This window comes from Paroedura picta, chromosome 3 (assembly GCF_049243985.1).
Source record: "Paroedura picta isolate Pp20150507F chromosome 3, Ppicta_v3.0, whole genome shotgun sequence".
Lineage (NCBI taxonomy): Eukaryota > Metazoa > Chordata > Lepidosauria > Squamata > Gekkonidae > Paroedura > Paroedura picta.
In genome coordinates, this window is record NC_135371.1 from 134,686,692 (window position 1) to 134,700,021 (window position 13,330).

The 13,330-nt window shown below is 45.2% G+C and overlaps 1 protein-coding gene across 1 annotated transcript in view; it reads left to right on the forward strand.

Moving 5' to 3' along the window:
• The window catches only part of FASN (fatty acid synthase), a 77,510-nt gene that overhangs the window by 20,769 nt on the left and 43,411 nt on the right, over positions 1–13,330 (forward strand). Inside the window, exons 3-8 of the mRNA XM_077328025.1 lie at positions 330–482; positions 2,361–2,534; positions 8,581–8,781; positions 9,537–9,659; positions 10,839–10,954; positions 11,940–12,074. Coding sequence (XP_077184140.1) covers positions 330–482; positions 2,361–2,534; positions 8,581–8,781; positions 9,537–9,659; positions 10,839–10,954; positions 11,940–12,074 — 902 coding nt within the window. The remainder of the gene's footprint in view (positions 1–329; positions 483–2,360; positions 2,535–8,580; positions 8,782–9,536; positions 9,660–10,838; positions 10,955–11,939; positions 12,075–13,330) is intronic.

The following is a 13,330-nucleotide window of genomic DNA, read 5'->3' on the forward strand; positions in this document are numbered from 1 at the left end:
GTTGCTAGGTGCCTAGTGGTTGAGTGTAGAGGGGTATCAATTCCTGGAGATAATGGGGTAGAGCCTAGGGAGCAAAGGCTCCTCAGTGGGGTATAGTGCCATAGAATCCACCCTCCAAAACATCCATCTGGAGATGAGCTATAATTTCTGGGAATGCCCAGTTCTTACCTGGAGGCTACAATCCCTAGTTCGGGACCATCATTGTATTTTCACAGTCACTTGGGTAGCCCATGTGTCCTGTTAGCACTGACACAAGGAATACATACAACCATCATGTGATCCTAATTATATGTTGAAGATGTGACCGTTTTCTTTTTTTTTAAATTCAGGAGTTTATGGATTACCGAGGAGAAATGGAAAGCTCAAGGACATCAGTAAATTTGATGCCTCTTTTTTTGGAGTTCATCCAAAGCAAGCTCACACAATGGACCCTCAACTCCGGATGCTATTAGAAGTCTCTTATGAAGCCATTTTGGACAGTGGTAAGCAAACAGGCCAGAATTTTGCCTTTGTCTGTTTACGGTATTCACCAACAGTTAAACGTTAAACAGTTTACGTATTATGGATTTGATATTGCAAGGTTTAACATCCTGGACTATTTTGCAAGTCATTAGGAAGAAAATTGGGGGATGAAATGCAGCATGTGTGTAAAGAACATAGGGAAAACCCAGGTCTAGATGTTAAGCTAACAGGAATCACTACTTTGAAAAGCACTCCTTTTGTGCTGCTGTCATGGATGCATCCTCCATTTGAGGACTGAGCTTAGGGGTAACAAACTTTGCCTATTTATCGTAGGAGGGGTTATGCCAACCACTGGTTGGCTGGGTGAGTATCATTCCAAAATGCTCCCCTCCTCCATGCTTGCCAGAGTACTTTTTGCAGCTTAAAAATTAAAAATTGCTTTAAAAAAAATCAGACACCATATGCTTGTTCAAATGTTTGTTTTAAACAGCACTTTACAAAGGGTTATCAGTACTATTGAAAGTATGGGCACGGAGCTGAAAGCAATGATAAATTCAGTATTCCATTCAGTGGAAGATGCATGTGTCATCTGAAAAGTCAAGATGGAACAAGTCTGGCCTCAGCCCAAAGGAGCAAAAAATGTGCTAGCACATTTTACGTGTATGCTTACATGCAAGTGCCAGAGGTCCCTTAACAGAAACATGTTATTTTATCTTAAAAACTAGATGTAATTAGTTCACAGTTTCTATTCAGCAAGTAGACAGGAGCACTTGGCTTGTTTAGAAGAAAAGGCTATCCCATCCACAAGCCAGGGAGTTAGGTATTGTCCTGTGCTCTGTCTGAATAAATGTTTCTTTCAATATGTTTGTGACAGCACTTGAGTAATGCATATCGATGATATCTTTACATTGTGGGGACAGTATGGCATAGTGTAGGATTTTGCACCATCTACCTCTGGTTGCTTAAGATGATCTCCATTTACACCTTGATGCAGGGGAGTTGGTGCTATTGATCTTATTGAATCTGTCTGTATAACACCTATTTTATGGCAGCTGCACTGGCTCCCAATCAGTTTCCATGGCCAATTCAAAGTGTTGGTACTTACTTTAAAACCCTAAACACCATGGGACCCTCATGCCTTTGGGACTGCCTCTCTTGGAATGATCCTCTGACTTTTCCAATCTTCATCTTGGAATTTATTGAAGGTCCTTGGTCCATGAACTATCCACCTTGTATCAAGAAGGGTGACAATCTTCTCAGGAGTGGCCCCCTGTCTTATGGAACCAGCTGCCCAAAGAGGTGCATGCTTTACAGGACCTCCCTAAGTTCACCAGGACTTGCAAGGCTGCTCTTTTTCAGGCAGCCTTTGGGTACTTGTGATCCACCAGGCAGATGGGCCTTCACCATCCACAAATCCAACCCTGCTTGATAGTGGATAGATTTTAATGGGGGTAGACTTTTAACCATTTTATATTTTAAAGATTATTTATTGTATCTTTATACTGCTTTTATTGGTGTATTTTAAAAATTGTTAGCTGCCCCAAGTACCCTTTTGAGGAGAGGGAGTAGGATATAATTTTGATAAATAAGTAAAATGAACACCAATGTTTTTGTTTGTCCTTTTTGGAGATGTCACAGCTTCCTCTCTTAATGTTCAGCCCTTTGCCATCCTGTGTTCTGTAGAGTCATGTGATCACACATGCATTTTCTTATACGCAGTAGTGGCTAAGAACCTCCCTGTGCTCCTTTTCATTTTAAATCATGGCCAAATTTTTGCAGCCCTATTTTTTGTATTGTATCATTGAATTGTTTATTTTGTGTTGTTTGGGGCCAAGCATAACAGTGCTTAGTTCTTTACGCTCCAGTTCATATTGTGAAATTCCTTTTTACCCTTTTAGGTTTCAATCCAACTGCTCTTAGGGGCACCAACACAGGTGTGTGGATTGGTGTGAGTGGGTCAGAAGCTGGTGAAGCATTTAGCTTAGACCCGGAACATTTGATAGGATATAGTATGACTGGCTGTCAACGTGCTATGCTTGCCAACAGAATTTCCTACTTCTTTGACTTCACTGGTAAGTACTGAGGCTGTAGCACAATACTTGCAAATAACTGTTTAGTATTCATGAACTGGCAATTCCTGTTAGGGCAGGTTTGAGTCTTTCATGTGAGGCTGAGGCTTGGTTATATAGCTCCTGCTTTCCATGCAGAAGATCCTAAGTTCAGTTTCTGGCATCTCTTGTTAAAGAATCTCAGGCAGTGGGTACTAGAATCATAGAATAATAGAGTTGGAAGGGACCTCATGGGTCATCTAGTCAAACCCCCTGCACTATTCAGGATACTCACATCCCAATCGCTCATCTACTGTAACCTGCCACCCCTTTGCTTTCACAGAATCAGCCTCTCCGTCAGATGGCTATCTAGCCCCTGTTTAAAAATTTCCAAAGATGGAGAACCTACCACCTCCCGAGGAGGCCTGTTCCACTGAGAAACCGCTCTAACTGTCAGGAACTTCTTCCGGATGTTTAGATGGAATTTCTTTTGAATTAATTTAATCCCATTCGTTCTGGTCCATCCCTGTGGGGCAAGAAAGAACAATTCTGCTCCATCCTCCATATGGCACCCTTTTAAATACTTGAAAATGGTTATAAGATCCCCTCTCAGTCGTCTCCTCTCTAGGCTAAACAGACCAAGCTCCCCCAACCTTTCTTCATATGTCTTGGTACTGGGAAAGACCTTACTCTGCCTGAGACCCTGAGAGATGCCACTGCATAGGACTAGATGGACCAATGGTCCAACTCAGTATAGAGAAGCTTTCTATAATCTGATAATACAGTTTATTATCCATCTTCTGCTTCAGCCCCACGTTAGGACTGCATGAGTGCAGGCCTGCCACGGAAGACTTTTCAGTGATCAGCTTCTCTAGGTGACACTTCCCCCCTCCAAACAGCGCATGTGCCCGGTTTCCTGCCAGAAGCCTCACACATTCAGAAGGCAGCATACCCCCAACTCTCAGTTCTTCTTTCGCCACTGTGAAAAGAAGACATGTCTCGCAGTTGCACACTTTGTGAGTTGTTTTCTCTGCTTGAAGCCTTGTTTTTTGCCACCTCGGAGAATGGCATCGAAGGCCATGTTTAAAAAGTGCTCTAGGTATGGGGTCAAAACACCTTACACTGATGAGTACGTGAAATGCCTTCTCAGTCTTGGGGAGGCACACAATGTTGGGGCTTGCTCTGTTTGTCAAAAGTTTGCCTCCAAAGCTTGGTCAGACCACTGTTCATGCCTAAAGGCAGCTTTTTGAGAAAAGGCTTTGTCCTCCGGACCGCCAAAATCTGCCCCAGAATCAACCTCATCAATCTCTCAGCAGACTCTACAATCAGGCTGTCCTTTAGTCTGTTCCCTAGCTCCCATTCTGGTGTCTGATCCAAAGCCTTCTAAGTGGCCTGCTACACTTAAGGCACCTTCTCAGCCTTCACATTCTTCCAGGGCCATGAAGGAGGCATCTGCAGGCAAGCCCCTGGACAAGAAACCAAAAAAGAACAAGCATAAGGACAAACCTCACTCAACGGGCCATAGCTCAATTCCAGTCCCTGAAAAGGACAGAGAGCCCACCACGATCTCTGGCCCCAGCTCCAGTGCATGCTGTCCCTGCTCTTCAGACCAACAGCCAAGGCTTCTTTTTGTGTGGAGAACCATTACAAGCTGCCTGTAGTTCAATATGAACTGCGCAAACCTCTCACCAGGCACACTGTTTGGCAGGCGTCCTTTGCCCCCACACCTGTGTACTTGGGCCAGTGGGATCAACCCTTTGAGGATGACTGCCCAAAGATGCCCTATGGATATGTGTAGGAGCCTCTATCACATCATGCATCTCACCTTCGGCTTGACAAGTTGGAGGAAGGAGAACTGAGGTGATCAGTAGCCAAGCATGGTCTTCCCCTGATGAGACAGTTGGGGACCCTGAGTGAGGATCATCACCTTCATGGCGAGCAGCTTTTGAGGAGGCCCAGGCTTTGGAACTCAACATCTCTACCTCCAACTAGACAAAATTCTTAGCCAGTTATATTCCAACATGCCACCGTCCATAGATCTCCCAATCATCCAGGGATTGGATGACGAGTTTTCCGATTTGGAACAAACCATCCTCGGCTGTTGCAACTTCTAGGAAGTTTGAGAACTTGTACAGGGTTAAACAGGACTCTTCAGAGTACCTCTCTATTAATCTCCCTGCATCCTCAGTCATAATAGAGGATATGTAATTGCATCACTTGGCTGCTATTCATCAAGAGAGCAGGCGTCTAGATGCACTAGATAGAAGATGTTATTCTTCATCCTCACTCAGTTTTCACATTGCCAATTATCAAATCATTAATGGAGAGTACCAGCTCTTACTTTGGGAGAACCTCTCCAAGTACATCTACAGCTTACCTTAAGAACTGAGAGGCCTTGCTTGCTTGAGCCAGTCCAAAGCCATCGGTGTGTCGAAGCAATCAATTAACACGGGGAGGCATGCAGTTTGAGGTCGCAACACGTACAGTGGCCTCCTCCATAATGTGAAGGTGCCGACTCTTGGCTCCATAATACCTCCCTTCCCATTGAGACCAGGGCCACGATAGAAGATCTGCTGTTTGAGCACAGCATGCTGTTTGCGCAGGCCATAGATGAGTTCTTCGGTATTTAAAAAAAAAACAGGCAGACAGTGCATTCCCTGAGCTCTTCCCCACCTGTCCCAGCCTAGCAGTTCTAAAGCAGATCAACAACAGCAAGGCTTTGCAATGCTGTTTTAGACCAATCTTAGATTTGAAGTGTTTGAATAAATGTTCACTGGTTTCCAAATTCCATACGGTGTCTCTGCCTTCAGTTATAGAGTTTGTCTCTGTGGGATGTTGGTTTGCTGTCCTGGATCTTAAGAATGCGTACTTCCACGTTGCTATACACCCTGAGAGCCTCTTGTGGTGCAGAGTGGTGAGCAGCAGAAATGCTGTTTGAAGCTGTCTGTCCATGAGGCTGGGAGTTCAATCCCAGCAGCCGGCTCAAGGTTGACTCAGCCTTCCATCCTTCCGAGGTCGGTAAAATGAGCACCCAGCTTGCTGGGGGGTAAACAGTAATGACTGGGGAAGGCACTGGCAAACCACCCCGTATTGAGTTTGCCATGAAAACGCTGGAGAGTGTCACCCCAAGGGTCAGACATGACCCGGTGTTTGCACAGGGGATATCTTTACCTTATACACCCTGACCATAGGAGATTCCTTTGTTTTCACTACGCTTCCTTCATTTTCCAATATTCAGTCCTTTCATTTGGGTTGGCTACTGCTCCAAGGAGCTCTTGTGGCGCAGAGTGGTAAGGCAGCCGTCTGAAAGCTTTGCCCATGAGGCTGGGAGTTCAATCCCAGCAGCCGGCTCAAGGTTGACTCAGCCTTCCATCCTTCCGAGGTCGGTAAAATGAGTACCCAGCTTGCTGCTGGGGGGTAAACGGTCATGACTGGGGAAGGCACTGGCAAACCACCCCGTATTGAGTCTGCCATGAAAACGCTAGAGGGCGTCACCCCAAGGGTCAGACATGACTCGGTGCTTGCACAGGGGATACCTTTACCTTTTACTGCTCCAAGGGTTTTTATGAAATGTGTGGCAGTGGTGGTTTCATTCCTTCATTCAAGGGGGATATCAGTTTCCCTTTTTTGGATGATTGGTTACTGGTGGGTCCCTCCCCCCAGATGGCTCAGGAGCAGTTGGAGGTCATCCTAGCTACTTGCTATTTCCTGGGTCTTAAGTTTTGAGAAGTCCTGATTGGTCCCCTCCCAAATAGCAACATTTGTTGGAGTGGTTTCCAACTCTGTTTCCAGGAGGGCATTTCCCTTCTGAGATCGGGTCCAATTGCTCACGACTACAGTTAAGGCCCTGTTTCAGAACTGTCAAAGATCTGTCCTGTTTCTACAGTGCTTATTGCAGCTCATGGCCCCTACAAATGTGGTGGTACCTTTCACTAGATGGCACATGTGGCAACTCCAGTATCAGTTTTCAAGGTTTTTTCATCCTACCAGACACAGCCCTTATTCCTGCTTCTCAGTTCCTAGGTCCCTAGTTTGCCCCTTTCAGTGGTGTGCGGAAGAGCCTACTCTCTAAAAGGGGTTCCCTTCAGTGCCTGGAACACAGAGGACACACTCACTTACGGTTGCTTCTCTTGAGGGTTGGGGGGCCCATTGTGCAGGATGGTCAGCACAGGGTTTGTGGTCCCCTCATGAGAGGTCACTGCACTTATGGGAGCTTCAGATGTTTAGTTTAGCCCTGAATGCTTTTTCTGATATTCTACCTGGGCAGGTAGATTCCTGATTCAGATAGACAATATGGTGGCCATGTTTTATCTAAACAAACAGGGCAGCACCTTGTTGTGAACCCTCTGCAAAGAGACCTTATGGGTGTGGCAGCAGGCCAATCAGCTCTATGTGAGGCTAAGGGCAATTCACATTGCCGGGCACCTCAATGTTTAAGCAAATCGGTTGATCAGGGAATTTGTTCCTGTCTATGATTGGTCCCTAAACCGGTCTTACCTTTTTCCTAAGTGGACCTTTTTGCCAGGTCTGGGTCTGCCAAGGATCCAGTATTCTGTTCTCTAGCCAGGATCAAGTTGGGTTCCCTGGGGGACACTTTTCAGCTTCACTGAAATGGATTTCTTTTATACACATTTCCTCCTCTGCCCTTGATTCCCAGGGTACTGTACAAGATGCAACAGGACAGTTCCAGAGCCATATTGATGGTTCCGGTATGGCTCCACCAGCAATGGTTCCCCACCCCCCTACAGATGTCAGGTGGGGTGGCCATTCACTTTCCTCCTGCACCAGAGTTAATAGACTTTCTTTCCCCTCCATTCCTGGATGTATTGGGTAGCATCGGTTCACACACACCTTGCGACCCCTGCTGCATTCCACAAGGAGGCACAAGGTTCCTCCATTTTTGTGCACAAGCTCTGCAGGAAGGCAGTACTTCAATCCTTGTTCGGGTAGGAGCCCACCTTTTCACCAATGCTAAAAGGTTGTAAAGTTTCCAATGTGGGGCTCCAGCACAAGATGGATAATGAAAACATAGTTGTACTTACTTGTAACTGTTGTTCATTGACATCTTGCATGCAAACACACATTCCCTCCTTCCATCCCCACTGTGAGCTTGAAAAAAAAAAGAGAGAAGGTAGCAGGATATGGGACCCTTAACTACTGTGTTCTATCTTGGGGGCTTGCAGCTGTGGATCAGAACTGAGGGTTGGGAGTAACCTGCCTTTGGAATGTGTGAGGCATCCAGTGGGAAACCAGGCACATGCACTGTTCAGAGGAGTGGGAGCGCCCCCTAGAGGAGCATATGGTTGAAAAGTAGGGTTGGGCACTTCGGTGCTCAAAGCAACTGGTCTCTCCTGGTGCAGCCAGCTCCGCGCCACGGGGGGAAGGCACAGGTGATGGGCGCACACACGCAGGCCTGTGCCTGCGTGTGTGCGTCCGCCAGTGCACCAACGTTCGCGTCTCTCCCCACCCCCCACCCCCGCATGGCGCTGGCTGCACCGGGAGAGACCGGCCATTTTGGGCGCCAAAGCACCCAGCCGTATTTAAAAGTCTTCCACAGCTGGCCTGTGCTTGCGCAGTCCCAATGTATGTCTGCACACAAGATGTGAATGAACTACAGTCACAGGTAAGTGCAACTATGTTTTTGTTTGTCTTCATGGTCCCATTGGACCCCACTTAATCATGTAGTAGCCTTATGCTCAGTGCCTCTTGTGGCGCAAAGTGGTAAGGCAGCTGTCTGAAAGCTTTGCCCATGAGGCTGAGAGTTCAATCCCAGCAGCCGGCTCAAGGTTGACTCAGCCTTCCATCCTTCCGAGGTCGGTAAAATGAGTACTCAGCTTGCTTGCTGGGGGGTAAACGGTAATGGCTGGGGAAGGCACTGGCAAACCACCCCGTATTGAGTCTGCCATGAAAACACTAGAGGGCGTCACCCCAAGAGTCAGACATGACTTGGTGCTTGCACAGAGGATACCTTTACCTTTACCTTAGCCTTATGCTCACCTGGTAAATGTTAAGAAAGCCAATAAAACAGCAATTTATGACTTTTTACTGATGATTGTTGTTTTCTCCAAAGGTCCAAGTATGGCCATTGACACTGCATGTTCCTCCGGCCTTGTTGCTCTGAACAATGCTTACAAAGCCATTTGCAGTGGACAGTGTGAATCAGCCCTCGTTGGGGGAGTTAATCTTTTACTGAAGCCCAGCACCTCTGTGCAATTTATGAAGCTTGGCATGCTCAGTCCGGAAGGTGCTTGCAAGTCTTTTGATGTTTCAGGTAAGCATGATTTGGGGGAGCAAACAACACCCTATATTTTAGTACAACTGAAGTGACACTCACCGAAGCTCACTTTCCCACCTGCTTCTACCTGCTGCACCCTGCTCTCTTCCTCACCCTTTTGTATCCTTAGGGATCTGTGAACTCTTGAGAAAAGCATGGGGAGTCCTGCAGCAGGAGAGCCTTTCTCCTTTTTACCTGCAGAAATGTCTTCTGCCTGCAGAAAGCATGGTTAGGAGTCAACCTTTCATTCATAACTAATTGTCATAAAAGAGAAGACATTGCTTTTATGTTTTTATTTCCAAAACCAATTTTGATTATATTAAGCTGGAAGTCATGGGTGATTTGGAAGCTTCTTGTTATGACCTTCTGTTTTCCTCTCAATATGCTTACAAAATTAGTGTAATTCTCTGAATTTCGAAGATCATGTCAATGGCAAAATGGCATGACATTTTAAACAAAAAAATACCAGACAGGTCTGAAAATAAACATAGAGAAGCCGCATCCGCATTTTTTGTTTTTAAGTCAATGTTTTCACAATCCGCTACAATTAATTTCCTGTACACATTTGAATTTGGAGTTGTATAGAGCAGGTTCGCCCTAGCAGGTTAAAGTTTTATTTTAATATATATATATTATTAGTTGGTTTAATTCTGGTGTTTGTATTGTTGCCTACTTATAATTCTTGGGAAGGCATGGCTAGAAGGCCAAACATCTACAAAAGATGACCTTTTTATGGTTCTGAATTTCTGCAGGTAATGGATATTGCCGTTCAGAAGCTGTTGTTGCTGTTTTCCTGACCAAGAAGTCAATGGCGAAGCGGATTTATTCTACCATAGTCAACTCGGGGTGTAACACTGATGGATTTAAAGAGCAAGGTGAAATTTTCAACTCTCTGCTGGTTGTGGAATTATGAAGCTTGTCATGGGTGAAGAGAAATATCACATAGAGCAGTGTAGCTAGGTTGGACTTGATCTGCTTTCCTTAAATTATATTCTACTCTTTTCCCGGGTCAAATTCGCACTGAAAATTGACATCTGAACAACTGAGCATAGCTGTGGCTTCAGCCCTTGGTACATGATATCACCAGTAAATCTCCTCAGTACTATCCCTCAAATCCATGAAACAGTTTTGCACTTATACAGTTTCCTTTATATATTTATTTATTTATTTATTTATTTATTTATCATACTTCTATACCGCCGTCCCCGGAGGCTCAGGGCGGTTTACATTATAACAGAGAACCATACATAAAACAGTCTGTAGAACATGTACATCAATAACCAACAATTGCAACCAAACACAACACAGTATAACAATAAACAATCATAATACAAACAGGTCCAGGGCTTGTTGATGGGATTCTGAGGGGGGTGGCTTATTGATTGAATAATAAAGTGGTGGGTTTTTTAAAGTTAATGTAATGTTTTTTATTTTTAAAAAAAGAATGGACAGGTAGCCTATTTGAACCACAGAGGCAGAAGCAAGACTGATGGCTGAGCCACTATTTAATTTTCTTGCAAACCCACTCTCCCCATAGATGAAGGCTACCTGCCAGCTCTCGTCATGTTCCATCCATCTTAACTTCAGGCACATGCTTCTGTTTAAGCTGCAATCAAGGATTGCTTCAGAAGCTCTGGCTGAAATCTGAAAGAATGCAAATTCTTTTGTATGAAGCATAGAAAAATGTTTCAGTATTTGTGATTTTTTAAATGCCAAATACTGTCCAAAGAGCATATGAGACAAAGTTTCTCTGCTAGTGTTTTTCTGTTTGTTTACAATGCTGGATACTTCAGACCCAATCTTTGGCAGCACAAGAGTAATGGCAATATTTGTGTGATATTCTTAGAGTACTTTTATCTCAGTACCCTTTTTAGAACAACATTGTAAGACAAGTCAGTATTCTTATCGTGCTCAGGTTACCGGACTCCTGTCTTACAGCACACAAACATTCTCTGTACAAGTACTTCCTCTATAAAGGAGCATCATTTAGGACCTACACATAGAAGCAAACATCTTGGTATGCATAAAATATTTGATTTTGTTTCTTACCCCAGGTGTAACATACCCTTCTGGATGGATGCAGCAGCAGCTGGTCAGGTCTCTGTACCAAGAATCTGGGATTACACCTGAGGAAGTTGAATACATTGAAGCGCATGGCACAGGAACTGGGGTTTGTTCTCTCTTACTCTTCTGTATTTTGGGGCTCTCTTTTCCTTCCTTGTGTCTTGGAGGTTCCAATTCTTCAATCTCTCCAGCTAAGTTTGGAGGCTGGATTTTCCATTTGAATCATTTATTGGAGGCCAGGTTGCCTCAGCCCAACTAACTCAAAGAGGTGTGAGGAACTGGGGACTGCAACTTAGTTCACTGCATCAGCTTCCTCGTTGTGTTTGTGTATATGGGCATAACGGGGGGAGAATGGGTTGCCCATTCTCAGTTCTCAGCCATTTTGCTGATTGCAGCTGTACTTTTTTGTAGTTCAGTTTATTTTGAAATGAAATCAGCTTAACAACCTTGCCACATACAATACTATGATCAACAAATAGATTTGAAGGTGTCATTATACTCCAGCCTTGTTTAAGGACTTAACCATCTGGTTATGTATAATTAGGGGTGCCAGCCTCCAGGTGGGACCCGGGAATCTCCTGGAATGACAGCTCATCTCCAGACTATAGAGATCAGTTCCCTTGGAGAAAATGGATGCTTTGGAGGGTGGATTCTCTGATATTGCACCCCAGTGAGATTCCTGTCGTCTCTGTTCCATCCCCAAATATCCAGGAATTTCCCAATCTAGATCTAATTAACTTTACCCCAACCCCAATCTCCTGCTGGTGGCCAGGAGGGACTTGGCAACTGTATGGATGCTCCATGGCCTCATACAAAATTTTGCCATGTTGTGAGTTCTTTCTGAAGAAATCAGAGAGAAGCAGAAAGCTGTAGAACTGCTCTGATCTTCTTGGGGAGTTTGCAGCCATGATTCTAGAGATAGAAGCTTTTCCGCCCCACCCCACCTCCTTTCACTTGCTTCATACTTTTATTTTCCGATGTGTAGTCATATATCTATGCAGCACTATGAAGAAATTTGACAATGTGAACCTGCTATAAGTGACTTTGAAAAGTAGCTAGTGTCTCATAATGTTTCCTATCTTTTCTGTTAGGTTGGAGATCCTCAAGAAGTCAATGGCATTGTTGGTGTCTTTTGCCAGTCAGAACGAGAGCCACTGCTGATAGGATCAACTAAATCTAACATGGGCCATCCAGAACCTGCCTCTGGTCTTGCTGCTTTAGCAAAGGTAAACAGCAGATTGTCCAGGACTTTACTATGGGATGAGGGAACGACTTGAAAGCAATTATGACACCAGGATTGCAGCTAACTAAACTTGGTGCCTGTGGGGTTAAGTGCAGCTTTGAGGCTGGGACAGATGCAGAGACAATTGTCCCTGATACTGCAGGCTCTGTGTCATTCCTAATTCTGTGATTTTTTCCCCCCAATACATTGCCAGTGCGTTCTGGATAAACTGTATAATAGAACAGTGATGATAGAAACCTGCAGTCTTGCAATGTTGCTTCCACTTGTTGCAGTGCAAAATAATGACTGCCACTGTTTCACAGAAGTGGCTCCACTGGTTTTTGTGGCAGCTGAGGAACATAAGAGGCTAAGAACAGGGCTCCGTGTATTGCAGTATGCTGCTTCACACACCAGTTGTCCTAGGGTCAGCAAACAGACAGGGGGGCCGGGGCTCCCCTAGAGTAGTGGTCCCCAACCTTTTTATCATCGGGGACCACTCAACGCCTTTTACTGAGGCTCATGGGGGGGGGGGGGATAGTTTACTCCTGTACTCTCAACCACTGCCCTAACGCTCTCTTATCGCTATGGTAATGTTTAAACATCCCTTCAAAATAAGATACAGACACACCACAACAATGAAGTGTGTTGTAAAGGGCCAGGGGGGATGAAGTAAAGGGCCGGGGGGGGGGGGGGGAGAAGGCGTCCTTCGGGGCCCACCTCCAATTAGTCGAAGGACCACATGTGGTCCGCGGCCCACAGGTTGGGGATCGCTACCCTAGAGTTTCTACCTAGCGTTGGCATTTGGAGGTCTGCTGCTTCTAGGTCAGGGGTAGTCAAACTGCGGCCCTCCAGATGTCCATGGACTACAATTCCCATGAGCCCCCCAGCGAATGCTGGCAGGGGCTCCTGGGAATTGTAGTCCATGGACATCTGGAGGGGCGCAGTTTGACTACCCCTGTTCTAGGTGGGGGTTCATTTTAGTCACTGTGGCCAATAGTTGAACCATGGCTCCTAGTAGCATCTCTGATCCAGGACGTAAAAGAGAGGCAGGATTGTGTCCAGTGCCCCCTCATACCCTGAGCACAGTGGAATCTCTTCTTTCTATGCAAAACCAAAAAGGGAAACAAAACCCAACCTGAACAGAAGTCAGGAACCCAAAAGGTGAGTTGCAAAACAATACTAAAACATCATTACAAATATTTATTAAACAAAGTGCACTAATAATATGTTTAAAACAAAGTAAAAACAACACTGCACAGG